The sequence below is a fragment of the Morchella sextelata genome, assembly GCF_020137385.1.
Source record: "Morchella sextelata strain SCLS chromosome Unknown scls_21, whole genome shotgun sequence".
NCBI classification, from domain to species: domain Eukaryota; kingdom Fungi; phylum Ascomycota; class Pezizomycetes; order Pezizales; family Morchellaceae; genus Morchella; species Morchella sextelata.
In genome coordinates, this window is record NW_025408636.1 from 1,362,082 (window position 1) to 1,388,755 (window position 26,674).

A 26,674-nucleotide genomic window follows, 5' to 3' on the forward strand; every position below is an offset into this window, starting at 1 on the left:
TACCGGCTAGTCGGCTTTGGTCCCTGTATTTCCACCGAGCAGGCCCTCCTTTCCTTCCAGTTTGAAAAATCCACCGGCTCGTCTCCTCATCAAACCCTTCCCATACACAGCTGCCACAACGATGAGAACAATGGCACCAAAGGTGCTGAGCACAGGGTGGTGTCCGAATCCTGAACGCAGCCTGTAGAATACGCTGTAAAGGCGGTTGGTAGAAGACTTGCTTTGGATCTTGGGGGGATCGGCGATGACAGCCTTGAGCGTATCGAGGATGGCAGAACGAGAAGGACGGATTGGCGCGCCATCGAGCGTGATATCCCAATACCTCTTGTTCTGTATGGATGAGTTAGTACGATATAGTTAAAGAATAATGGGGGGATGCTCACGTCTTCATCGTTAATGATGATTCTCTCTCCAACTTCGTTGACATTAACGCCGTAGGTACTGCGCACCCATCGTTCCCAGAAGACGCCATCTACCCACGCAAAACCCACCTCCTTCTTCTTCTCTACGTTGATACGCATGTTCTTTGCCGCTCTCAGCGCTCGCTCGTCATCACGGTCCTCGGCCTCTTCTATGCGCAGCTGCTTCCGGTCTCGGAGTTCCTGCTTCTCGTTCTTCTCCTCCATCTGGCGCTGGTCCATGAACTCCATAGCAGCTTTCTTGAGCTCGGCCTTGGCGGTTGCAAAGTCATTGGGGCGGTTACGCGATAATATCCCGAGCACGACGGTCTTACCGTGCATGATCTCGTGGGAATTGGCAGCAGAGAGTTCCGGAACAATGGGAAGCCATACAGACTTCATCCAGTCGAGGACTTTGTTCGTATCGCGCATATCCTTGGGGGATAGCGCAAGATAGTAGCTTGGTTTTCCATCACGGACAACGATGAGACGGGGCCATGTAGTTACGCGGAACCGCTTTGCCATTAGATCGCTGCTGGTCTTGAGTAATGGGGCGTGTCCGATAAGGGGAAGAGTGATCCTCTCCAAGGCTGCGAAGTCTTCGCTGGTGGTGGCCTGGTCATAGAAATAGATAAATGCAACCTCCATACCGGCCTTTTCCATCTCCTCAAATTCCACAAGATCAACCTCATTCACGCCGGAATTGACAGCTTTCCGCGCATATGCAACGAGATCACCGAGGCCGCGGAGGCCATCATATTCAACGCGCTCGCCGCCCTGAAAGAACAAGATGGTTGGGTATCCCCGGAGATTAACATCTCTACAGAGGCGCTTCTCGACCTCGCAGTTGACTTCACCTATGTTCAGGGAGCCCTTCATTTCGCGACCAAGCTCGGACCATGCGGGTGCCATGGCTTGACAGTGCCCACACCAGGGCGCATAGAATTTGATGAACCAAGGGTCGCGGGTGGTGGTGACAAGACGTAGGAACGCTTCGGCATCGAGGTTCATGCTCTCTCCAAGAAGATTTGCAGTTTGCTTTGGTGGTGAAGGACGGGGAGACTGGACTTTGGTCGCCTTTTCCTCCGTAGCATCCGCTTCAGTCTCCTGCGCCTCTGTCTTACCAACCTCGCCCTCCTTCTCCTCTTTTTGGGGGGTTTCCTCCTCCGAGGCGTCAGGAACTTTCGGGAGGGTGATAGTTTTTGGTCTACTTCCTGGTTTGATTTCTTCCAGGTATGTCTCCACAAACTCGCTCAGGCTCGATAGGTCGCGGGTAGTCTTCTTGAACTGGTCAACAAGTTTTCCGTCCTTGTACAAATTAAACGTAGGGTATCCATGAATATTTAGTTTCTCTTCCACACAAATATCTCCGTAGGCATTGCAGTTTAGGTTGGCGAAATGGAAGTCATAATTTTCGGTGAATGAAGGTGACGCAGACTGAGATTTAAACTCGGCACCGGGAGGTGGGAGAGCTGTGCTGTCGAGCGTTGATGTAGAATAGAACTCATGGAGAGTTTTCCAGGTAGGCGCGACGGCAATGCAATGGCCGCATGTAGGGGAATAATGTTTTACAAACCTAGGGTAGGTCAAGGTCAGTCTCGGTCGATGAATTAACTCGCTCTTAATATTCCATTAGATAATCCCTTTATCGGCCGTCTCGACTCGCACCATTTTTGCCTCGGAATCTATCGGGGAGGATGCTCACCAATAGCCCTTTGCTATCTTGTCGTAAAAGTTCGTGCCGGTAAGCTCGGGAAGCTCTGGCGCTTTCACATCCCTCGCCGGCGAAGTTGTTTTTGATAGAGTATCGGCTTGAACTGGTGGTGGTAGAGGAAGAGGATTCGGGTCTGCGGAGACCAGAGAAGATAATCCGAAGACCAGAAGGCCCAGCGATAGAGATACGAAACGCATTTTTGGATGTCAAGATGGGCGGGGGGTGTGGGGTGTGGAGGGGGAGAGGATTGTGGACAATCGGAGTCCGGGTGTTTGTGGGAATCGTTCACACACACTCTCTCTCACTTGACTATCCTCAGTAGGGGTATCTACTGTATGTTCTGGCAGTGTGTATCTTGTTCACCTCATAGGGGGGTTAAGGTTAAGGGAGTGTTGTGCGAGTGAGGGAATCGAGACAGTTGTTGACAGGGGATGTACGAAAAGCGAAAAGCGGCAAAAAGGAGGCTCAAGGGATACCAAGTGACCAGCGGTTACCGACCACCCAAACCCAAAGAGGAAGACTTGATGGACGCTTTTGTCGCGAACGTTAACGTTAACGATGACAGCTCTTGGTGTTTCTTTGTTTGCCCCCCCCATCACATCCCTCTTCCTCCCACTGTCTCTCTAAGAATTGTCTCTCTACTTTTCCAAACTACTCCCTCCCATAATTTTTCAGTGTCTCGCGAACGTGCGTGCCCTAATACCTGTCCATCTCACTGCCACCACTCACTGCCACTCACTCACTTCCATCCACCTTCCTTCATAAGGTTAGAGGCTTAGCTACGAAGCCAAGTGATTTTATAACTCCCTCAGCTGTCTCACCTTTATTCTGTCCTTATCAAGGATTCAAGACTTCCGAGTTCTTTAGAGTGACTATACGTACTCTGGAGTATTTAGGTGAGTATGCATGGGCCCGGAGCTCTGGGGCTTTTGTAAAATGGTCTTAGGTCAGTTACTTGTGTGCAGCTTCAACCATTGGGAATATTTCCCGTGATACTTATCATATCAACTGAAGGGGCCATATTTAGTTACTCTAGGCCCTACACTACTCTACCCTACACAGCATCTAATCAATGCCTACTGACTCGCTATGAATAACCGAGACATATTTCAAAAACAGGATAGATGGTCATCTCCGAAGGATTCAATAATTTATGGGCCTATAGTATTACCGCAGTTTGGACTGGACTAATCTCAATATTAGTACTATAATATGTATCTGCCACGAACCCGAAACTCCCATTTCACAAGGCACAAATAATCACAATCCCATGACACATCATCTGCCCGTCATTTCCTAAGGGATGACTCCTTCAGGGGTCATAGAAGCTATTATAAAAAAATGGAAACACTTAAAATGAGTGGTCCTTGGTATCCCACGTTGCGTTCCTTCGAAACATCACTGTCAACCGTCGATCGCGAGTACTTCTTGCGTCCCGTATTTATATAATTCCCATGCCCCAGCCCAAGCCCAAAATTACATAGATACAGACCGTTAGTTACCCTACTCGGAAAGAAAAGGATATCACACACAGCTAGCCAGCAATGCGAGCAAAACGTCCCTCTAAATCCTACAAAATGCTCCCTGTAATCCCCGAGGACAGCAACCCCACCCAAGGCGTGCCGGTATGAAATATGCCAACCAGCCCAATTGCACCTACGGCTTGTATCCATACTAACCACAGGCTTGTATGTAGACAAACCGCATGACCGAGGTACTCACAGCCCGTTTGTTGAGCCTCGCGTCGCTGCGAGCTTCGACACCGACGCCAACGGAGGAAAAGGAGCTGGAGCGGAGACAGCGGAATGTGAAGCGCAATTTGGCCAAATTCATGAGGGATGAGCAGAAGTTAGAGGATAGGAGAATGAGAAGGAGGAAGGCGAGGAACATGTGGGAGAGGGCGGGCCTGGGGAGTTGCTGGGTTTGATTTATGAGTCTGAAGTTATACGATACGGGAGGACTTTTGGCAAACTGTTAAATTGAAAAAAAATCTGCTGATCATACCTTGAACCTTGATGGAACGATAATCACATCTGATAATACATATTTCGAGTGATATCCCATGTATGTGATAATATTCCATTACTCTTAACCCTTCGTTTGCCCTTCCACAAAATCCACCATCGGATTGAGCCCACAGCTAGCACAAGATACTAAAGTTTAAAATCTCGGTCTGCAGCAGAGAAATTAACAGATAGACTGTAAATCGAATGTTTTATTGGTGCCCCAAACTACCAGGCCAAACATAGCCGCATCTATCCATGGTCCGGTTTCGTTCTCATCTGATATAGAGTCTTGCTACTTGCGGGAATTTCGTGATGCATCGCTCCGGTGCCACCACCATCACTTTGGTTGTTGAGTTCATTTACCCATCGCAGGTGCTGCAATCAACACGTTGAGTTGTGCTCTTCAAAACAAATAGCGGCGAACTAGTGCTTAATGACAAAAGCTTAAAGCTGAGAGGACCCAGGGACTGAAATAGCTATGCCGGCTGTAACACTATATATGGCATTTTATATTTATGTTCCTTTCTAAAGAATTCCAACCTCTGCGCCAAAGACTCAGGGTCAGGGCATATGCTGATGACTATTTTGTACCTGCTTTACGGTCGGATTTCTTGAGCAAATACATGGCATGAAGGGATATAAGTGTGGGGGCATGTGAATGGTCGAACCACCGCTTCAACAGGGAGATCACAGCCTAAATGATAGATACTCTAAATCAATTAGAAGACCCTGAAACGTGTTATGTCGGCTTCAAAAAAAGAGAGAAAAATCCACCTCTTACTCTTGATCAATTGAAACTGCGTGTTGTTGGTTTGAAGGTGCCCGCAGCTGTTCGGGAGGTTAATTCGAAAAGATGAAGCGCGATAAAGTTTGAGTGCATGATGTTTTGTGATGCACAACCCATAACAGTGAGTTCCTCCCAGGGGTAACAATCGCAACGTGTTGCGAGAGAAAAAAATCGAATCACTGCCAAGTCCAAGATCTACCTTTCCGGTAAGCGGGGAATTCATAGAAAGACGTCGAAGTCTCACATAGACCCCTCTAATCCGGTGTTTTTCATAGTCGACTGTAAGTCTTCTAGCCCTTACTCTTCTGCTCGTTCGACTCCCTCGCTCATCACAAGCAAAGACTGTCGACTCCACAGCAATTCGCCAGTCGTCATCTCGGTGCATGCACAGCTCTAAGAAACCAGCTGGTTTGTGCTGCGAAGGGATCTCATAAGGGGAGGGAAACATTTCAAAAAATCTTTCGGCGCCATTGAGAAGATAGGAGGTGAAAGAGATATTATATATCCAAAAACTGTTAAATAGCGCTATACTAGTATAGTCAACCGCCAGACTTAGACCTTTGCTCTTGTCGTTTTATCCCGCTTTGCTGTTTGTGATCTTCAACGCTTGCTACTGCGGGTATGTACATTTGGTTTTCCCATTTATTCGTATTTTCTATGTTTGATCAATCCACTTCCCTCCCCCTGGTCTTTCATAGTTATATGAGGCGGTTATCACTAGCTTTTTACGACTCTAATCCTTAAGTGCCAGGAATCGAACTACGACCGTTGCCATTTGATTTTTTTTTTTTTTTTTCGTGTGTCATCCAACCAGTCAACCCAACCACACCCTTAGATCCTGCTCGCCACTTTCCCCAGCTTTATTCAAATTAAGACGTCAAGATGGTTCATATTGGGAAGAAGCTTCAGGAAAAACATAAGGATGGGAAACCAACGTTCTCATTTGAATACTTTGTGCCCAAGACCGCACAGGTTCGCTTTACCCCGCTATAATCGAATGCTGAGTCAATTCTTGCTAACAAAAAGTAACTCAGGGTGTTCAAAATCTTTATGATCGTACGTTTGCACTGGAGTGTTTCTCGTTTTTGCAGCAATTGATAACTGATAATTGAAAATAGGTATGGACCGTATGAATGCCTTGGGACCGCAATTCATCGATGTTACATGGAACGCTGGCGGTCGTCTGTCAAATTTGACCTGTGAAATGGTCAATGTGGCACAATCCGTCTACGGAATTGAGACCTGCATGCATCTTACTTGTACCGGAATGCCTAGATCGAAAGTCGATAATGCTCTTAAGGAAGCCTACAAAGCTGGCTGCACAAATATTCTCGCCCTTCGTGGCGATCCCCCGAGAGAGAATGAGAAGTGGGAGGCGGATCCTCACGGGTTCCATTACGCAAAGGATCTTGTCAAATACATTAAGCAAAACTACGGTGACCACTTCGACATCCATGTTGCTGGTTATCCGGAGGGTTGTGAGGACCAGGAAGATGTCGACTTACTCATCCAGCATTTGAAGGAGAAAGTCGACGCTGGCGCAAGCTCGATCATTACGCAGATGTTCTACGACGTCGATATCTTTTTGGATTGGGTCAAGAAATGTAGGGCTATTGGTATCACAGTACCCATTATCCCAGGAATTATGCCAATTCACACATACGCTGCTTTCATGAGAAGAGCTACATGGACAAAATGCCATATTCCCGAAAAATGGACTAAGCTCTTGGAGCCTGTCAAGGGTGATGATGTTGCGGTTCGTGACATCGGTAGAGATCTTGTTGTTGAAATGTGTAGGAAGATTATAGACGCTGGAATTTTGCACTTGCACTTGTATGGCTCCCGTATCACGGTTAGGTTTTGCGGTTATTGACATATGACAGTTATACCATGAATTTGGCCACTGCGACACGTATGTGCCTCGAGAGCCTTGGGCTTATTCCCTCACTGGAAGAGCGAACTAAAGCTCTTCCTTTCCGCCCCTCCCTTGGACTCAGACGCGACAAAGAAAATGTGCGGCCCATCTTTTGGAAGAACCGTCATCACTCGTATGTTCAGCGCACTCAAGAGTGGGACGAGTTCCCTAACGGTCGTTGGGGTGATTCCCGTTCACCCGCTTTTGGAGAGCTAGATGCGTATGGTATCGGCCTCCGCGGTAGCAATGATTCGAACATCAAGATTTACGGACACCCCAAGACAGTACGGGATGTGGGTAAACTTATTGCTCGATACATCTCCGGCGACCTCCCATCTCTGCCATGGTCAGAAGGAAAGATTAACTCAGAAGCTGATGCCATCTCCAAAGAGCTTGTGGACTTGAATAGTCGTGGATTCTTGACCATCAACTCCCAGCCTGCTGTTAACGGAGTCAAGTCAACTCATCCCATCTACGGCTGGGGCCCTAAGAATGGATACGTTTACCAAAAATCTTATCTAGAACTTCTGGTAACCCCTGAGCTTCTTGCAGAATTAATCACACGAATTGAAAGAGATTCAGACCTTTCATACCACGCTGTCGACAAGACTGGCTCACTGAAGACGAACAGCATGGAGGGACCGAATGCGGTCACTTGGGGTGTATTCCCAGGAAAGGAAATCATTCAACCAACTGTTGTGGAAACAGTTTCATTCTTAGCATGGAAGGATGAGGCATACAGACTTGGAGAGGACTGGGCGCACTGTTATGAGAATAATAGTGTGAGTAGGCACTTGATCCAAGGAATCATGGACTCATGGTGGCTTTTGAATATTGGTCAGTTTAATTTTTCTAGATAGTTATAGTGAGCTGAATGCTGACTTGATATAGTGGACAATGATTTTCACGAGTCTACAAGGATTTATAGACTTTTTGATGGCTTATCGGTCGATGGCCTTGATAACACTCTCGATGATGAACTTGTTGAGAAGTTGGCTGCTGCCACTGTTGCCGCAGTTGCCTAGGAAACAGCCTTCTCAAATTTAATTAGAGATGATAGAAGAAGGGAGAAGAGAGAAAAGCGATTGAAGTTGGTCTTGTGTTTGGCAGGTTTTCAATTATGTCTTCATTTTCACCGGATTGCAAAAACGGGTTGTGAGGTAGAGCCAAACTTCAACATGTTTGGTTTTTAGGTGCATTCAAGGCGTTTTTTATTCAACATTTGGATTTTGGATGGCAGGAAAGGGGTATCATGGATGGAGTTCTGTTTGGGTTTCAACACGCGCAATAGATACGATAAAAGTAGTTAGTGGCGTAGTTGAATAGTGGTCTTATATAAAAAGAAACTCACTGAAAAGGAAAACCGCGTTTTCATTTATTTGAGGTCCGGAATCAATCACGAGATGCCATGGGCCGTGTAGAAGATACAGCACATTGGTGTCGTTATCACATTTTCGCTGTGTGAGCCCTACGTGTGGTACAGACGCTTTGTGATGTCGAGTGACATTTCGTGTCATTACTTTATTGTATGTGCTGGTGAAAAATATTCATGAAAGTCATTGATTATAAGTATTTCCAGGTGTTCGTGCATCCTATAGCTTCCGAACAGCAAACTCCCACTAGCACCACCCTCACCCTCCCGACCCCGAATCTGGTTTCATTTATCCGCATGTAAATTACAGTATCGTATCTCTGACCGAAGCGTTGCCAGCATAATGCTGGTACGGAACTGGCGTTAAAACATCCCGACCGCTGAAGGAGCAATGCCCGACTACCCCATCCCTCCCCACAACCCCCCAGAGTAATGGTGCGGTCGATATTGAGGTCTCGTCTGGGTTTGGATGACAGGCAGCACTGATGGCAGCACTGCAGCTTCCCACTAATGGGATCCCACCGCTATACCTCCGGAACCCAACTCCTAGAGCCACGAGAAGCATAAGGGACCCCAATATCAAAACGAACACAATGGCAATGGGGGACCATCCGACTTGCGACTCGAAACTATTACCGGGGCCGTTCGTAGTATTAAGGTTATTGATTCGTGCAAGAAATAAGGCCTGCGAGATCAACCAATGCATCAAACCAGATGCTATCATGAGCGGTAAACTGTATTTGTATGGTAACTGGAGGAAGTGAGTCGTCCTCTGCGCGCCAATTGGAGAAGTCACTCTGAGAGTCCGTCGTTTGGTGGAGAACCTGTCCCATTCATCACCTAGTAACATGCATGTGAAAATAGAGTTGTATAGGAGGTATAGAAATGAAAAAATTGCTTGAGGAAGGTTCGCTGTAAGGACACAAGCAATGAGACCTTTGTAGGCACCTTGATTCTCCCCCCCAAAGATTGGACCCATCAAAGTTTGAACATCGACAGCACCGAGACCCATGCTCCATAACGAAGAAAGATCTCGCGGAATACCATCAATCTCAAAATACTGAAGACCGATCGAAAGGAGATAAGCAGCAACACTGATAGCCGTTAAGGCGCTGAGAATCAATCAGCCTCTAGTACCAAAGTGTTCCAGTACTTCGAATTAAGAACTTACAGAGCATTGCAAATAACCCATCGACCAATACTAGCTGCACTAAGCCAGAAGTGTTTACACGGCTTCCATAATTGCATATTCCATTTTCCGTGGGTGGTTCCATCACTGGTATATTTCCAAATTCCTTTCTTGATATCCTTCTTGGAAACAATACACATCCCCGCAGTGGTTTTGTCTGGAGACTCAAGAAATGATGAGACTGCATCACCGACAGTGACAAGAGGGTTTTCTTTGCTTTTACAAACCGTATAAAACATGCAGACCGATTTGACAGCGTTGCATATTATTACTGCAACCATAATGTGCATGCTAAACTGTAGACTGCATCTCTCATCCATCCGCTCGCTGAGACAGTACTGGACTGTGGAACCGTTCACTTTCCATGAATCGGCTTGATTGATGTATTTATTAACATCGCAGGGGCATGAATTGCCTTGATTGATGTAGTTATTAACATCGCAGGGGGGAGGATCAGTGTACTCATACGAAGAGTCACCATAGAGGTCTCGGTTGAAAGAGTAGCAAACCCAAGCGAATGGTTGCCTGGAATTACTATCTATGCCATGACTGTAATATCGGGGCTCCTCTCCATCCCCAGGGACTACAAGTATAAGATCTCGTCGATTATCTATAAACTGCTTCCCGTATTCTCGGATGCAATCCCTATTACTAAGTCTTTCGTACGGAAAGGAAGTATAAACGGGAGTCAATCTCCCTTCTGACATTATCCTCTGATGGTATTCATAGGTGGAAGTTGTGGAAAATATAGCCGAATTGTACCTACGACCCGAATATCAGATTCAGCCTTTGCCTTTATCGATTATATCCGCGTAGACTGGACTCACATGAAATGCAACGGTACAGAACTCATTGCCAGAAGCGACCACAGACAAATCCTGGTGAAGCTGATTTTCCCCAAGTTTCTCACACTCGGGACACCTATATCCAGCCATTTCTTTTTTGCATGGGCTCTATCAACCTCCGCCCGAGTCGGAGCACTTAAGCATTGCATGGTATAATTGCTTGCGCTGAGCATAAGTGTTGACAGAACATTGATTATTAAATGAGCTAATAAGCTCAGGTTCTTTGTCGTATCGCAGCTTCCTTCGTACAAAATTCCGATCCCAGGCTCCGCACTAGGTTTTTTGGACGCCCAAATTATGAGGAGGGAGTTGGCAAGAAACACCATTGTTGAGGTAATCGCGCAATAGGTACAACCGGTTCGCCATCCTCCAGAGAACAGACCAAGGCGATCAACCAATAGTCGGTGGAAGCGGGATCTTTTAAACTTAGACTGTGAATGGGTGGGTTGTTGCTCAGGGTCGTCTTCTAGAGGTTCCTGACTCTGCAGAGAATTGTATTCATATTTCGAGGGTCTCCGACTAACGCTACTCGTAGTACTATACTCCATAAGTACCATAGAATTTCCTTAATCAGACCGTATCCTACCTCTGAAATCTGTGGCTAAAGCCATCCTCCCCCGTTTTTAATGACCTTCCGGGCACTTCTTTTCTGCGTATCTTCTGGGCAGCTAGTGGCATAAGCGGAAAACTTTGCTGATCCTTATCTTCCATGTCTTTGGCTGAAAATCTGTTTAGAAATGCTAGGCCAAAATCTTTTTCGAAAGCGTAAGTATGTAGGTACTTCGAGCGGACTGAAGACCTTTAGATTGTGGAGTGGCGCAACAGGTGCTGAGATGGTCTGGTGAATGGATGTAAGTCTGCAGTAGTTATATATGATAGACTTCAGTCCAGCTCCACATGAATGCTTGGTTGAAATGCTTGATTCAACCTGGACGACTTGCAGGGGGGGAACCTTAAACGTCTCTCATGCGCCTCAGCCCTTCGAATTTTTGAATCGTCCACAGTACATTTCAAAGAGTAACTAGAATGCTAGAGTAGATACATGCAATAAGGTGTTAGGCGAGATTCTCGGCCTCTGTATAAATTTTCTCTCAGCTAGCAAGGGAAGGCTCAGGCTCGTGGTCATGAGCACTCGAGGGCTGGTTAAGCAGGGGCTATCTAATTGCCGCTGGGCTTTTCATAACAGTGCCGGTTAATGCAGCTGTGAGGCACAATTTATCATGCCCCTGACGTTTTCAAGATTCAATGCAAAACTCGCAGATGATTTGTTCCTCTCCCCCGCCATCAGAATGAACCAGGTGCCTATTGTGCTTCTACGATTTCGAATAGATAGTCTAACGCTTCGACTCAAACAAACCTGCAAAACACGCCAAGTCTGCTACCTTTCTTTGCATGCATACGAGTCCGCAAGTGAAGTCCTGGTCCTTTTAAACTAGGCTACTACTGCATACTATACCATAAGCAAACGCGGTTTGTATCGAAATTATGGGTCGGATAGGACAATTGCATGTAGGTACAAACGTTGGAACGAAAGAGTCTTCTAGGTTCCCTGGCCGACATGAAGTAGATTAGGAGCATATGTATTACATTGTAGAGATAGTTGATTGTCAGCCTTACAGGTTAACTCGCTCCACTCTAATTACCTGAGAAGGATCGGCAGTTGAAATGATTCACTGATGAAATAGGAGTTGAAGAGCCTGTTCTGGCTCCTTGAATACACAATCTCGGTTTGATTAGAGAGATGAATATGACGTACATGTAGCTACTCTAGCCGATGAGAGATGGAAAAGGGACCTAAGCGAGTGAGGGTATGTGATTCGTGTCATGTGCCGCATGTGATTCTGTTGCTCAGGGTTAGGTTAAACTATTTTGTCCAGACTTTTGGCTTCAGGAACTCTTGCCTCACTGCATATATGTAGTTCGGGCCGTTGCTTCGTCTGTTGACAGTTTTTCGCAATATATACTCACACATCTCCCGAACAGACTAAAAAAGAAAATCCGCAAAGCATGTAGCTACATAGATAGCCACCGTTCAACTTTTCTACACACACATGTATAAATCCGAAGCTACATGTACAGGTATACCAGTAGTAATCTCTACTAAAGCTAAGTACCTTCTGTGAGAGATAGCTTTTTATTCCCGGTGTTCCATACTACAAATCTATTAAACCACGCTTCTGCTGTGGTTTATCTTATCCCTATTACTAGTATTTTGTATATTAGGCTACTTATAATAATGTCGGGAGTTCGCCAGATGATTTGCCTCCTGGTCGTATGGAACCTGGGTGGAAGTTTGCAAAAGCTCAACAATAATTTGGTTTCCACCGGGTTTCGAGGTATAAAGATAGTCAATTTCACATTTATACCTTAATATAATACGGAGAACAGTGGCGATATGCTGTTCAATTTATCCCTTAAGCTGTTAATTCTGGCCCCTTTTATGGGACTCAACAGGCCACAGTAAATTTAGATGTGTGGTTGGTGAGGTATTGACTCAGGTCGAATGAATGATAAGAATTTGGAAAAAGCTCACTTTTGACCCCCATAAAAATAGTTCGGCATGTTTCGGCAGCTTAAGGAATGGGTTAGAATAGACTTCATTTAGGTCTCTTACTCGAGTCCAATGGGTTATCTATTCCCCAATAACCAAAATAATCGCTACTGTAGCTAGTAAGCCAAACATTCCAAATACTGAAAACCACAAGGCTCCACAGGACATACTCATAATACAGCACTCACACCTCCTGAACGGCACCGTACTTCTTCCTATAATCCATCATTCTAACCTTCTCTTCACCCTCAACCCCGGCAATTAAATCCGCGAGATCCAAAATGGCAACAACCTCAACCCCCAGCTCTTTCTTGACCTCCTGAATGGCGCTCAGCCCAGTATCCACCTCATCTTCCTTCACAACCTTCCTCTCCTGCCTATCGAGCGCCACGACAATCCCGACCAACTCTCCACCGGCAGCCTTGATGATCTCCACAGCCTCCCTGATCGCCGTTCCCGCTGTAATCACATCATCCACAATGACAACCCTCTTCCCGCGCATATCCATTCCAACAATAGATCCGCCTTCGCCGTGGTCCTTCTTCTCCTTCCGGTTGAAGGCGTACCCGGCGCTGCCATACTTCTCGTTGTTGAGCGAGAACAGTTGCGTCGCTGTGATGGTCGCGAGCGGAATACCCTTGTATGCAGGCCCAAAGAGGAGATCGAACGACGTGCTGAGTGTTGGGTGAGAGTCTATTGTGCGCGCGTAGGCAGTTGCAAGGGAGGTGAGGAGAGAGGCATTGTTGAAGAGGCCGGCGTTGAAGAAGTAGGGTGAGACGCGGCCGGATTTGAGCGTGAAGGAGCCAAAGGTCAGAATTTTGGCTGAGAGGATGGTCTGTAGGAAGTCCTGCTTGAATTGGGGGAGGGGGGAGGTCATTGTGGGCGTTCGGGGGACTTAGGGGACTTGGGGAGTGGAGGGTTTGTGTTAGTAGGCTAGTGTGGTGGGGGTTGGTGGGGTAGGTGTAATGGGCCTGCTGCGCTACTTGGCACAGAAGGTGTCAGGGAACAAAATTGTGGCCTTCTCGTAAAGACAAGTATTCTTAGTCATTGTATATTAGCAACCCTCATCATCCTCGATGATGAGGGACAGACATAATGATAATACCTTTATACACCGTTTATCGGATCAGATAGCGTGACTTAGTGTTGTTGGGAACCAGGTCAAATTATCATCTATCACAGAAGGCTTGTGGGTTTTAGTGACGAAGAGTTTTTATTCATACATGTAGTTGAACAACGTCACGTAATCTATGTCACAGCAAAATCATCACATCCTTTTTTTCCTTTTTAGACCCAACGCTATCGTCTAGTAAAAAGTAATAATGGTAAAGATGGAAATGTGTGGTTGTGTAGTTTACAGCACCAACATTTGATATTTTACAAACTTATTGTAAATACCTTGGTGTAGAGTACATCCCTTAAACGCGGTTATGGCACATATAAAGGTCCTTTTCCACTCAAGTTAAATCTAAAAACGAAACAAACCCTTGCCTGGCTGATCTCGATCCAGGCTTCAGGTTCTCGTGTGCTTGTTTTTTTTTTTTTTTTTTTTAATTCATTAATTGGTTCTCGTGTGCAATATACATGCCAATGATCATGCTTGCATGATATATTGCATAGATTAATAATTGAAGCTCATACGTGAAGGTGATGATTGAAAATCAAGAGACACACTATTATAGTACAATCATCAAGACAAATATTAACATATCAGATTTCTGACGACACAAGGCTGCAGGCTGGGTATAGACGAAAGGGACATTGTACCGCGGAGCACGAGGCCTTTTCTCTCACTCGTGGCCTTTCGGAAAAAAAAAGAGAGGAAAAGAACAATTTGAAAATAGGTTATAAAGCTCCAACCAGCGCGCACCACTACTCAGGCTCTAGGTCAACATTCTGATCGTCCTCCGGCGGCGTCGGAGGATCGGTTTCAATGGATCCTATAAGCTCCAACGGGGGACCTTCATCCAAACAATTCTGAAGCTGTGTCAGGGTGTCTGTGCACTCGCGCATGATAGTCTAAGGAAGTCTAGTCAGCGTTGGGCCTAAAATAGGGTAATGGGAGAACACTAACTACAACATCCCACACATGCATCATTGCTGCCGCAAAGGGTCCGAAATGCTGGATCTTTGTAGGGAGTTCGAGTTTGCGCGGGTTTGCGCCCAAGATACACACAGTGCCGCCACCATATACCGTGAAATAGGTCTTGAAGTGTAACGCTGCGCTCGCCATCAGTAACAGTACGGTTAAGGTAGAACTTGGGAGACAGTACCTCCCGTTACTATTCCGAGTACCGGTAACTTGTTTGTGTCTTTTCCAAATCGGGAATAGAGTCTAACAATCATATCCCGGCTAACTTTAACCAACTTCATTATATCCTCTGTCCACTTAGTAGCGGTTGGAGTAGTATACTCCTTTCCGTTTTCTACCGCGCCTAGTTCAAACTGGGTGTATTTGATGACAGCGTCGTGGAAACGGCCGGGGGCCTTACGGGTTCCTGGCAAGGCTTTGGAGGGGTTCTTTCTAATAGCTGCAGCATCGGTCGGACACTCGCCGCTTTGTGGAAAATTTAGGCATAAATATAAAAAGACTGCTGAAAGATTAAGTTACCTGATGATCCGGAGATCGGGGATGGTTTCTAGCGCTCGGTCAAAAAGAGCAGTCCAGACGTGGCCCTGGTACCACTTTTCTCGATTGTCAGTGAGCGAGATGTGGCCGCTCTTGTAGTCGTTTATCCTTCAGAAGCGTTAGGTATAATAGCTGGAGGAGGCACGTAGGAAGTGAATACGGGGAACAAACACCCATTGTAAAACGAGATGTGCCCATTGTAAGCTCATGTACTTCTGGCGCTTTGCGGAGCCATCTAAGCCCTCATCGGCGACGGTAAAGTAGGCTCCACGTTCTAGAATGTCGTATATTTCATCTACGGTTTTTTTCTACGAAGTGATTGTGCGAGAATAAGTGAATGTGATTGGAATTAAGTATATATTGAGAACTCACGTTCCGAAAGAAGTCTAGATAATCTTTCAAAACCGTATCAGGATCTGGGGGCTGTGGAAGTTGCTTCTTAATCTTGATCCATTCCTCAGGGGTGAATAATTTCTCAACATCAGGATCGCCCGTATCAAGAACAAATGAATGCGCTGGTGTCTCGCTCTCATTATTATTATAGACGTATTCAGCAAGCCTGTCCTCCACAGCAACACTAGCATCATCAAAGTACCATCTGGACGCATTGTCAATGTCGGCAAGTCTCTGCTTGAAAAGGCTGAGACGTTTAAGCGTCAAGTCGTCACTGAAAAAATCTTATGTAAGAGAAAGGACAGTGGAATTTGAGAAAATGAGAAGTACCCCCGGTTGACTTTAGTCCGCTTCGCACGAGTAGACTCTTTACTTTCAGCTTCGCCGGTATTTGCACGCTTGGAAGTCTTTCCCTTCAAGTTTCCGCTCTTCCTCGGCTTTACTCCACCCCTTACACTTCCAGCACTCTCGCCTAGAAGCGCTCTGTTGCTGCTTTCGCCGGGTGTATTAACATTCACTGAGAACTTCTTGGAATGGGTGATACTAATTGATGCAGGTTGGGCCCGACGGTTAAGGTTGGCGCGCCAGTCCCTAAATCGTCTCTTGTCCTCATGCTAAAGATGAAAAAATGCAGTTAGTCCCTAAGCGAGCGCAACCTGATAGGACCAGTGCCGGGCTGGGACGAACCCTTAACACCATATAGACCACGAAGGCCATATGATGCCCCGGACACTGGTACAGGTAACACTCTCGGCAGCGGTCTTACGAAGGCTATCGACGCTATTCTAGAAGCCCTGCTAGGCTGGGACGAACCCTTAACAACATGTCGACCACGAAGGTCACATGATGCCCATAATGCAGGTAGAATAGCGAAGCCGACCGCCGTGATGTCGAGTGTGGCCTGCAAGGTACAAATAGGATGCACTCGCCTCGTAGATTCCCAGTAGGTGCTGGGCTTTCTCTTTCCTATCATTAGAAGACTCATCTGCAGCAGCGACCACCCGTAGCAAGGCTTCCTTCCACGAGTGTCTCCGCTGATCCAGCCGAACATCAGTGTCCACCTCTGGGTTGAAGCTCTTTAGGAAATCGATCATATCCCAGGACTCGGGCGTTCTGGTTTTCAAGTAACGGTCGGCAGGGAATCCATCCGACGAAGCTCCTGTGCGCGTCATGATACTGGGGCGGAAGATTAGATACTAACAGAGTGCATAATAGCCCCGAGACTGCTTTGTTAGCCTTAGTGAGGGGACTATCGCGGGGGAGAGAGAACTGTCGCGGGGGGGGGGGCGGAGATGGATGATGGATATTATTGGTGTTGGTGGGGGTGTTGGTGGTGTGGTGTGGTGTTGGTGGAAGGAAATTGCGTAGGCGATGAGGTTGAGGCGATGGCGTTAGGTATTCGCCAAGATCCTGACCCATCCATATTCGTCTTGGTATCTTGGCACGATGCGCTACTCGCGTGTCTTCGCCAAGAATACCCCACGTGATTCTTGGTGGCTCTTGGCGGCTCTTGGCTGGGCACGAGACAGACTTGTGACCAGCAACATTTAAACACTCTCGTATACTACTCCAACTAACTGGACTTGGAGAGTGTATATTGGTATTATTGGCCGAAAAGGTGGTTTTTCCCATGCCATTGCGACCATTGTTCAAGGCACGTCGACTAGGCTTTGATGCATCATCATTCTCGCCAAAAACTGGTACTGCCATGCTACTTTCTATCGGTCTTTTTTTTTTTTTTATTTAATTCATACTCGCATGCAGCCTGTAAGCTATGGCGGCGCACTACAATCTACAGTACAAGTACAGGGTTTCACCCTTATGCCTACTAGTCGCTTCGTTCAGCAGGATGTGGAATACCCCAACTGGCTCAAGGCCAGCACTCATACCTAGCCACACTCCATCATCAGTCCGCATGTCCCATTTGGGCGCCGGGTACATGGAAAACTCTCCCCAGGAGCACATTCTGTCGGTCCTCGATGGTACTGAGAGCATCACCAAAGTGTGTGCCATAGGGGCTATAGCCCTTGAGAAGCCGGAAGTGCTCTCTTCCCTGAGACCGGGCCACCCGCTAAATTGCATTAAGTCATCCACGCCAGGCATACCAGGAAGGCCTGGCAGACTGCGGCCTCAAAGCGAAGCGTACGAGGCTTGACTCTAGGTATTTACGTTCTATAGGTGCTGCCTTTTTTTTGCCACTGCAGCTAGATTAGCCTCGCAAACAGCCGGAGCTATCAGTGAATGCGAATCCCTTAGCGTAGAGAGTATAACACTGGCCATTCACGTACCATATAAAAGAAACCAACAGAGGTACATACAGAGATGTATGGACCACGCTTCGGTATGGACTAAGCCTGGGAACTCCTGACTCTAGAGACTACATGCAGGAGACCACATGCATGCGCCTTGCCTGAGATGTCCCTGTTCACATCCTCGCATCCGACGAGCAATAGAGGCACTCAGCTAAGCGTCCGAGACATAGTGAAAGAAGTGTAGGAATACCGGACCATTCCCGACACCATTATATAAAGGGATCATGCAAAGCCACTCCTTTAGTTCCGTGCAAGACAGACTGCACTTTAACTCAGATAATCATATGCTCCACCGTGCAGCTGCGTGCCGGGGGGTAGTCCCTGTTACTATTATGCTCGATATAGATAGGAAGTCGGCGCCGTTATATACTTAGACACGGTGCATATATATCTAGCCACTGGTAATATCAAAGGTGGCCATATATGCATTGTTGCAGTCAACTAAAGTCTCAGTCATACATTATCACTCGATGTCGTCACTTGGGAGAAATACGTGTGATCTTTAATAGGCTCATCAGGAGTCAGATAGACCCGAACCAGACCCTAATTAATCAGATCCGTTTATATCAAAAACGAGTACTGCGTCTTTCACCGTATGGATAATTAATCCATGTATTTCTCGGTCAGCGAATAGAGGAGTTTAGATGCACGAAGGAGCTATGGTTTTTATAAAGAACAGAAGGTGGGAGATTGGACTCACGTATGCACGCCTGAGCGATTGGGTTCCCAAAAAGAGTATAATGTTTCAACAATATAGATACGCTTTAAGTTAGTGTTCCTGTGGCGGAAAAAGGAACCCTGGCTTTTGTGTTTGTGAGGCGAGGGGTTCTTTGGGCTATTTTGGTTATCAAGAATCGTTTTGTACTATCTTGGAACTTATATGACTTGAACAGTACTCTAAACCCTCCTAGACCCAAACTTGTCCAAATATAATTATTGCGATAGCGGTAACCAGACACACATACGGCGGGTGATCCAATGAAAGTGCCACCAACGTCGACGAAATAAATGACTGAGGAAGAGAAGAGCGCTAAGTTCTAATTTTCAGAAAGACAAAATAATAGATTTTCAACGAGCAGATCCCAAAATAGTGTGAGCAAACTTTTGGTGAGAGCGTGCGCATGTTGTATTGTTGCCTAAACCATTTGCTCACTTCCTGGGGTAGGGTTAGGGTTATTGTCCGCTCTGATTTATTCTACATACTCGATATTTGATTACTACGCACTTTATTCTCTTTCCCTTGGACGGATGAAACTCTCAAATTCGCAGCCTGGACCGTGCACGCACTTGGTCAGGTACCGTCTTTTCTGGGACAATAGCGAACATTGTTCGATGCCGAATTGGCCAATCAAAACCAACAAAAGCTAACAAAAGCGCACCGACCCATTTGCCTTGGCTGACCATCAGCTCTATGGTTGGCCGAAAGTTTGCCATTCATCATTAACCCAGTTTCGCCATTGTCCCAGAAAAGACTATAACGTTCGTGCGGTAATAGTAATACAGCCGATCGAAAATCAGAACGAGTTACTAGATAGGGCTAGTATTAGCTGAAAGAGGGTAGCTGTGAATTTGAGTGTTTTATCCGTCCAAGGGATAAATCTACGGTCATAAATGCGCTTCACCGCGTGCCGGAATGGGGTTAAATAAATAAGTATACCTAGACCTTACCAAACCTATAGTTTTATAAGGACCTCTTCGGTGTATCGGTCCTTGAGGATTCATAGGCGAATAAACTCCTTAAAATCCTATGGTGTGATTTGATGAGGTAAGGTTTATAATTTATGTGCGGCTTATAAAAAACTCGTTCCGGCGCTAAACTTGTAGCGGGCGGCCCGGACCCCGGCGGTCTCGACGGGTTCAGGGACCACTCCGCAAACCCCCAGTAACAGCACCAGTGGTCACGGAGAACAGGATCAATCAGCGAGGAAGTAGTGAATGGCCTGGGGTTGAAATCCTAGTGTTTTGTGGGGACGGGAAGTGAGGTGGTCTGAGTATTTTGATACTCAAATTCATTATTATTGTCAAATTCTTCAAGATAAGCACCAATGGGCGCATGGTTTAGTGGTATAATATCTCATTCGCATCATCGTGACTTGAGATGGTCCTGGGTTCGATTCCCAGTACGTCCATCATTGGTTTTTTTAGTCTCCTACCCTCTCGGGGTGTAGGTGCTGAGACCACTTTTGCTGCCCGGGTCGGCCAACAAACATGGGCAGGTGAACTTTTGTTCTCGGTCCGGATTGTGTGCTTCGAATGTGTGAATGAGTTGAAGATATAAAAGGCTGATTTGACCTTTTTATAGTTTCATCTTGGCCAAGCAGACAGGAAGGAGTCAAGCCTGCTCGGCGAAGAGGATAGCAAAAACTAAAATGGAGACGCGGGGAATCGAACCCCGGACCACCTCTACTCAAGATACTACTCAGATGAGAGTACTCAATGCTAAAGAGGTATTATACCACTAAACCACATCCCCATTGGGTATCATGGTTGTGGACGCAAATTTTTGCCCATGCTTTCTTGGCGGCGCTACCGGCATTTTAGTACTAGTATCATTGACAAGGGTGGTAACCTCGAACGGCGGATTGCATGCGTTGTATTAAAGGTTACCAAGGTTAGAAAAAGCTGGCGGATAGTTGGGGGTAGTCGCCATATTAATGGGCGCACAAAGGAGGCGATTCAATTTTTGGTGGGGTGGATGGGGTGCATGGAATATCACTCGGTGATATGTAGCTTTGTTGCGGTACAGGGATTGATTGATTACTTCATTAATTGCTGCAGTGCAGGGAAAAGCGAGATACGGCATCTCCACACCCGTGACATGATATGTAGTTGACCCAGGTTCATCAGTTTTGAGTCCGTTAAAGTCACGCGATGCATTTGCTCTGGCCCCAACTGTTGTACTGTCATGTCCAACTACGTACGTACCAAGTATTTACTGATATAGCTCACCTGTGATCTCCCACTGTCAATTTTTATTCTTGGAATTGAGCTGGTGTACTGTTATCTTTACAACATTGATATTTCCAGGAGGATTCAAGTAATAGTGAGGTGTTCGTTCTGTTAATCTTAGTAAATGCAGTCAAATGTAATTCTAGCTCCGAAAAGAACACTGCCTTTTTCAATCATTGAAACCAAGTCAGACTGATCGCAGTAAGATTGCAGGATATTTGAGTACGCTTGTACTGATCTTTTATTACTGCTGAGGTGAACTACACGTTATTCCATAAGTGGCTTAGAATAGAAACGCCGTTACCTACATATGGGGAAAGCAGAGATGGTAAGAACGTTTGGTGAAGAATTAATTTGCACATATGTAACTAAACTAAGTAGTCTCTCGTTTAGTCAGCGTTGAAATACGCCCGAAAAAACCAGTATTAGAATGGACATGAAATTTGACTGGATGAAAGCCTAGTTCGAGTGGAAAGAAGCCGCGTCCAAGATGAAAGCTTGAGTCGATCCCCGCATAAAAGTAGCAAAACCGGCGATCTAGTATAACACATTGTTAACTAGAGTGATTTTATCTTGAGAGAGTGTATGTGTTTCAATTTTTATAGGGAGGGAAGAAAAGGAAAACATTTTTCGTTACCTAAAATTAGCTGGGTAGATAGGAATTTTAGGGGTTCAAATCTCTCCACGATGCCCTCTTATACTTGCCGCTTTTTATGCACCATGCCCTCCCAGGTTTATTAGCGTAGATCTTCATAAGCGCCGTTCCACAGTTTATCTCATATAGATCTCCTTCAATCCGCTCCCCCAAGATGAAACATTCCTTGGTCCCCGCTTCCACGGCTAGCACTGCTTCTTTCCCCGCATTATATAGACGTTCATAGAACACTTCCTCAGATTCCAGGGCCAGCTCCTCCGCCTCCTCACATTCTCTGCACATCCTCAACATCTTGTTGCCATCTTTGTCTTTTCTCCTCAAATTGACGATTATCCTCCTCAGATGCGGCCCTTCAAAGACGTCTCCACACACCAAGTCCATCCTAACTTTCAAGAATCTAAGAGCTGTCATGTGCCTGAACATCCCGCAAATATGCTGCCCCCGCTTCGGCTTGATACCAATTCTTTGGCCCTCATGCCCAGTCATTAGAGCCGATCCTATCGTATCCAACTTCAATGTCGTCACAGTCTTGGGCAGGTCCAACATCAACGTATAGATCGACTCGACCCATAGATAGTTCAACGGAAACTGGTCTTCGCGGTCTTCATCCTCGATTCTACCAGCGCCGGGCAAGTGCTCCCACGGCGCAGAGCAGTAACATGCCATGAACGCAAAGTTCCTCAGCTTCCTCATCCTCCCCACTGCCGAGGCAAATTCTTCTAGTCGCGCCTTGATCGGTGTGGTGTAGTCGATCACACCGTAGAGCTTGAGCTTCAATGATGTGGTGTGGTCCTGGATGAAGTCGGAAATGGCTACATCGTCGGGCGGGAAGCGGGGGAGGCTGTTGGACGTGAGGCGGAGGTGTTGCAGCCAGGCTGCGTGGGCGTAGGTGTACCAGGCTTTGGAGACGTAGAGGATGGATGGGTTGGTCTCGGAGAAGCAGGGATGCGGTATGAAGTCGAAGATGAGAACAAGTATCTCCGAGGGGAGAGAGAGAAGCTTAAGCGGCACTGCCATTGCGGTAGCGGTCGTAATTCCTGGTGGGGATGATATGAGGATGGAGGTATTTGTGTCAGTTCAGACAAAGCTCTAAGGTTTTACACGTACACGAGATGTTCTCGTTTACACATGACGCTTGATTTGTTGTTTCCCACAAGGTGCTCAGCCGCAAGTGTGACCCGGCCGGCCAACGATACCAATGGAAGTCGTGTGTCACGTCTACACTTCAATATTTCATTGATCAGCTCTGATCAGACGAATCCTCAACTGAGCTAGCTGGGAACCGGTAACGGGTTACGTACAGACGTAACTATTAAACTGGAAGCCCCGGGGTCAGGACTTTTTGTTAGTAAAGTTCTGTCTGATACACCCGCAATTGCGCAAGGAATGGATCAAGGAGACAAGCAGGGTTTTGTAAAGGAATTCATGTCACCCGTAATCACTCGCAATCCCCCACCATATCAACCCTGTCACCTGCCAAGGGTCGATGCTTGTCCTAACAAGATGAAAGTATCCCCAAATCATGTCCAACTACAAAGTCTGAATCAAGTTTCCCATGTTAAATTTTTCTCTAGATTGCTACATTACATAAAGAAAGAGAAAGGAAAAGAAAAAGAGGAAAGAAAACCCATCGTTACACCACACAAAAGACAGAGCAGTAGGCATAAACATCACGGAACAAAATGGCAGCAGAAAAAAAGAAGAACAAGAGGCTCATATCAGTAGAAACCAGGGAACTGAGAAGAGAAGGAAAAAAAAAAGGGTATTAAGAAAATACCGCGCTCACCTCATCCGCTCCCAAGAAGGTCAGGGCGTCAAGAATGAGGGTGCCTATTACTATCATACACCTACACGTTTTCACCCTATAATGGCCTATCTACCTGCCGTTTTGTCCCCACCCTTTACCCCTCATCCACACTTCTACACCCTCCCAGATCTTCTCGCACACCTCTCGGTCCCTAAACCGCCTTGCCCTCTCCACATTATAGCAACGCACTCCAGCACCCCATCCCTTCACCACATCTGGCGTCTTCTCGCCCTCCCAGCCAACATAGTAGCCCCGAACCTCACGGAACAGGTCTACGGGGTTGGACCACTTGTACCCGCGGAATTGCCAGCTCTGCCCAGTGGTGAACACCGCCACCACCCGATCCCAGTAGTCGGGCTTGAACTTCTCCGGGGAGTCGACAATGATGAAGCGGAACGGGGTTGTAGGATGGATGCTTGGAAGGAGGCGTGAGACGTGGTGGATCTGGGGGTGTGGCCCGGAGGCGGTCGTGGACGGCGAGAAGACGCCCGACTCGAGGAAGGGTTTGATGTTAGCCATTGTGAGGAGAGAGGAGGCCGAGGGGGAGAGCAAGATGATGGGGTCGATGCGAGAGCGGGACTTTGGTTGCTTGGGGGTTAGGGAGGCGGGGATGGCAGTTGGCGGACCACGGTGAGGGAGAGACTTGGTCGCAGGGACAGAGGCGGTTGGTGGCTTGGTCGTGCGCAGGCGCGTGATAAAGTCTTCGGCCTGTTTGCGGACGTGGGAGAAGTCCTACGTAGCTATTAGCATAGTAAGAAACAGACAGGCGCAGGTAGAATTAGACTCACAGTTGGTTTAATCCCCCTGAGGAGTGTATTCCGATTCGTGACGACTCTTTCATAGCTGTAGATCTCCAAGAGTCTTGGGTCCGTCGCTCTCACCTTCCCAGCCAGCGCCCCACTGCCCCCACTCGTATAGCCCTGTGCTCTTCCCTGGACCACCTGCCCACCGACGCTCTGCGCTGTGTTCGCCGCCGCAACTGCCGCGGGCGCAGGAAGCGCCTTGATGAACTCGCTGTCCTCCTGGCCGCCCTCGAGCCATGTGACAAGCTCGAGGCGCTCCAAGAAGGCAAGATTGGTTACAACACCATCACCGAGGGCCTGCGCTTTCGAGATGTAGTCGGGGATGGTGTCCTCGCGGTGCTGCCACGCAAAGTAGATGCTGCGGAGGTCGACGGGAGTGCTGTCAGACTTGTGGAAGCGGGTGGGAGTGGACAGAGGGAAGGCGCGCGTAGTGGGGTGCGCGAAGATGAGGTAAGTGGCGGTGGAGAGGCTGATGGGAGTTGTGGAGGAGGGGTCAGCGGGCTGGGGGGTGTGCGAGAGCGTGGGGGGTGTGGTGGTGCTGATGGAGAGGCGGAGGAGCGAGAGGGGGTCGGTGTGTGTTGGATCCGCCATTGCTGAATACCGAGATGTGATATATCGTGAAGGGGGAAGGGGGGGGGGGGGGGGGATTTTGAGATATAGTGGTTTTGGAGAGGGCAGACAAGAGTGGTGTCTGACGCGGCGGGTCAGTTGTCTGGTGATGATGGTTGAGGGAGTTGAGGGCGTTGAGGGAGAGTCGCGATGGAAACGATCGAGGAGAGCTCGAAACAATGGGCTTGGCGGTCGCACAGCCTTGGCGCGTCTTCAACTATCACTCGACGGCGGATACTGCGCTGCCGAGCTGCATATTTTGGAGCTACATGCACCCTACATGTATACATACAGCTCTGTCTGCACACAATTGACGATAGCAATACGCGCATAAGCTGCGTTTGATTGAGAGAGTACTTGCAAGTATGCACGCCAGCAACAATTGGATCCAGCAAGAACACGGGGTCAGTAGAGTAGCGATTGAGGTTGTAGTGTATACGTAGTGGTCATTCATATGGTCGGGGTGAACGTCCATACATACATACATACATACATGTACTTGCGTGCAGTCAAAAGCCTGGTTATCTTCAGTCAGCAATCACAAGTCTATAGAACTACTGCAAACAAGTGTAGTTCTCGAGATCTCGTAGGTGTCGATAAACGGCGATTATATTAAGCTTGGGATGAGAGGCTGGATGATGTATAATTATGAAGATAAAACTACAGTTCCCAGATCATATGTCATGTGCGCGATTGATATGTACTCGATACTCGATACGGGAGATAATTGAAGATCACATGCTCAATCACAAATAGTTAATGTAAGCGCATGTATTTAGAGTCTTAAGCTTCGGTGTCCCCAGCTCTGGAGTATTTTCATATGGCCTTAAGGCGGATGCGCAGTTTCTACGCGCTTGCACGGAAGTACGTCGTCGTCGGGTGATGCGAGTGTAGCTCTTCGAAGCGGTGTCGCCTTGTGCTATGGCTACATGTACTTACATGTATGTACGTGTTTAATTTAGCTGTAACGTTGCTGGACAGCCACATTAGCTTGTGTACGTGTGCTCTTCAAGGCCTCACCCAGGTTCGTCACCAACTACCGGTTCCTCTTACGACCTGCGACTTCAAATTTCACTCTTCCATATATGGTCCCATGGGATTTAGCAATAGCCACCTCAATTTCGATACGTATGGATTATGCATATTGATTCGATAGATGCGAAAAAATAAAGTACTTGTTCTAACTTCTTTCTTCTATCGCTCCGCTAGTGTCCCAAGGCATAGGCCGGAGCGCACACCAATTTAAAGTACATATTGCCGTACTAGAGGTATGTATATTTAGTAATGAAGATCTGGTATGCTGATAATCCTTCATAATGGTGTGATGAGAGAATTTGAAGAACCGTACTTGTGCATCTTTATAATCATGCTAACTTTTATTAACAGTCTAGCTGACGCGTATGAATGTCGAGAGTTGTCTAAATTCAGATTGCTCTGACCATACAGTTCAATGACACTCGCTCCTCCGTTCGTCCTGTAGCGCCACGGACCTGGGTTACGGGAGTGGAACATAGTTTATCCTAAAGTGATCGAGAAACACGCCATTTAGATCTCGGGACGGACTTTCTGTGTTCTCTAGATCCCGATTTTCAAACTTGGCGTAGTGGATAATAGGCTAAACTTGATTCTATTCGGGGTTCTGATAATAACGAGTTCTTTGATACATCTGGGCTCAAGTGAAAGGATGAAAGGCTGCTCGTCATTTGTCCGGTGGTAAACTACATGTAGTGAAAGAAATTT

At 47.0% G+C, this 26,674-nt stretch overlaps 7 protein-coding genes across 7 annotated transcripts; 2 read left to right on the forward strand and 5 right to left on the reverse strand.

Moving 5' to 3' along the window:
* Nucleotides 1-6: 6 nt before the first annotated feature.
* H6S33_006909 (uncharacterized protein) lies at nucleotides 7-2,309 on the reverse strand (the record flags this gene model as incomplete). The annotated part of the gene is made up of 3 exons (XM_044838272.1): nucleotides 7-330; nucleotides 384-1,974; nucleotides 2,104-2,309. 3 exons carry the CDS (start codon nucleotides 2,307-2,309, stop codon nucleotides 7-9), a joined length of 2,121 nt encoding a protein of 706 aa, XP_044689727.1.
* A 1,347-nt stretch (nucleotides 2,310-3,656) lies between these two features.
* On the forward strand, nucleotides 3,657-4,039 carry H6S33_006910 (uncharacterized protein; the record flags this gene model as incomplete). Its single annotated transcript, XM_044838273.1, has 2 exons — nucleotides 3,657-3,737; nucleotides 3,809-4,039. 2 exons carry the CDS (start codon nucleotides 3,657-3,659, stop codon nucleotides 4,037-4,039), a joined length of 312 nt encoding a protein of 103 aa, XP_044689728.1.
* Nucleotides 4,040-5,787: 1,748 nt separating this feature from the next.
* Nucleotides 5,788-7,845, forward strand: H6S33_006911 (uncharacterized protein; the record flags this gene model as incomplete). The annotated part of the gene is made up of 5 exons (XM_044838275.1): nucleotides 5,788-5,877; nucleotides 5,940-5,961; nucleotides 6,024-6,738; nucleotides 6,789-7,657; nucleotides 7,712-7,845. 5 exons carry the CDS (start codon nucleotides 5,788-5,790, stop codon nucleotides 7,843-7,845), a joined length of 1,830 nt encoding a protein of 609 aa, XP_044689729.1.
* A 5,116-nt stretch (nucleotides 7,846-12,961) lies between these two features.
* Nucleotides 12,962-13,654, reverse strand: H6S33_006912 (uncharacterized protein; the record flags this gene model as incomplete). The annotated part of the gene is made up of 1 exon (XM_044838276.1): nucleotides 12,962-13,654. One exon carries the CDS (start codon nucleotides 13,652-13,654, stop codon nucleotides 12,962-12,964), a length of 693 nt encoding a protein of 230 aa, XP_044689730.1.
* A 995-nt stretch (nucleotides 13,655-14,649) lies between these two features.
* On the reverse strand, nucleotides 14,650-16,971 carry H6S33_006913 (uncharacterized protein; the record flags this gene model as incomplete). The annotated part of the gene is made up of 8 exons (XM_044838277.1): nucleotides 14,650-14,796; nucleotides 14,852-14,997; nucleotides 15,051-15,334; nucleotides 15,389-15,514; nucleotides 15,620-15,714; nucleotides 15,779-16,073; nucleotides 16,130-16,413; nucleotides 16,729-16,971. 8 exons carry the CDS (start codon nucleotides 16,969-16,971, stop codon nucleotides 14,650-14,652), a joined length of 1,620 nt encoding a protein of 539 aa, XP_044689731.1.
* Nucleotides 16,972-21,724: 4,753 nt separating this feature from the next.
* Nucleotides 21,725-22,732, reverse strand: H6S33_006914 (uncharacterized protein; the record flags this gene model as incomplete). Its single annotated transcript, XM_044838278.1, has 1 exon — nucleotides 21,725-22,732. One exon carries the CDS (start codon nucleotides 22,730-22,732, stop codon nucleotides 21,725-21,727), a length of 1,008 nt encoding a protein of 335 aa, XP_044689732.1.
* An 859-nt stretch (nucleotides 22,733-23,591) lies between these two features.
* On the reverse strand, nucleotides 23,592-24,916 carry H6S33_006915 (uncharacterized protein; the record flags this gene model as incomplete). The annotated part of the gene is made up of 2 exons (XM_044838279.1): nucleotides 23,592-24,254; nucleotides 24,311-24,916. 2 exons carry the CDS (start codon nucleotides 24,914-24,916, stop codon nucleotides 23,592-23,594), a joined length of 1,269 nt encoding a protein of 422 aa, XP_044689733.1.
* Between the last annotated feature and the right edge of the window lie 1,758 nt (nucleotides 24,917-26,674).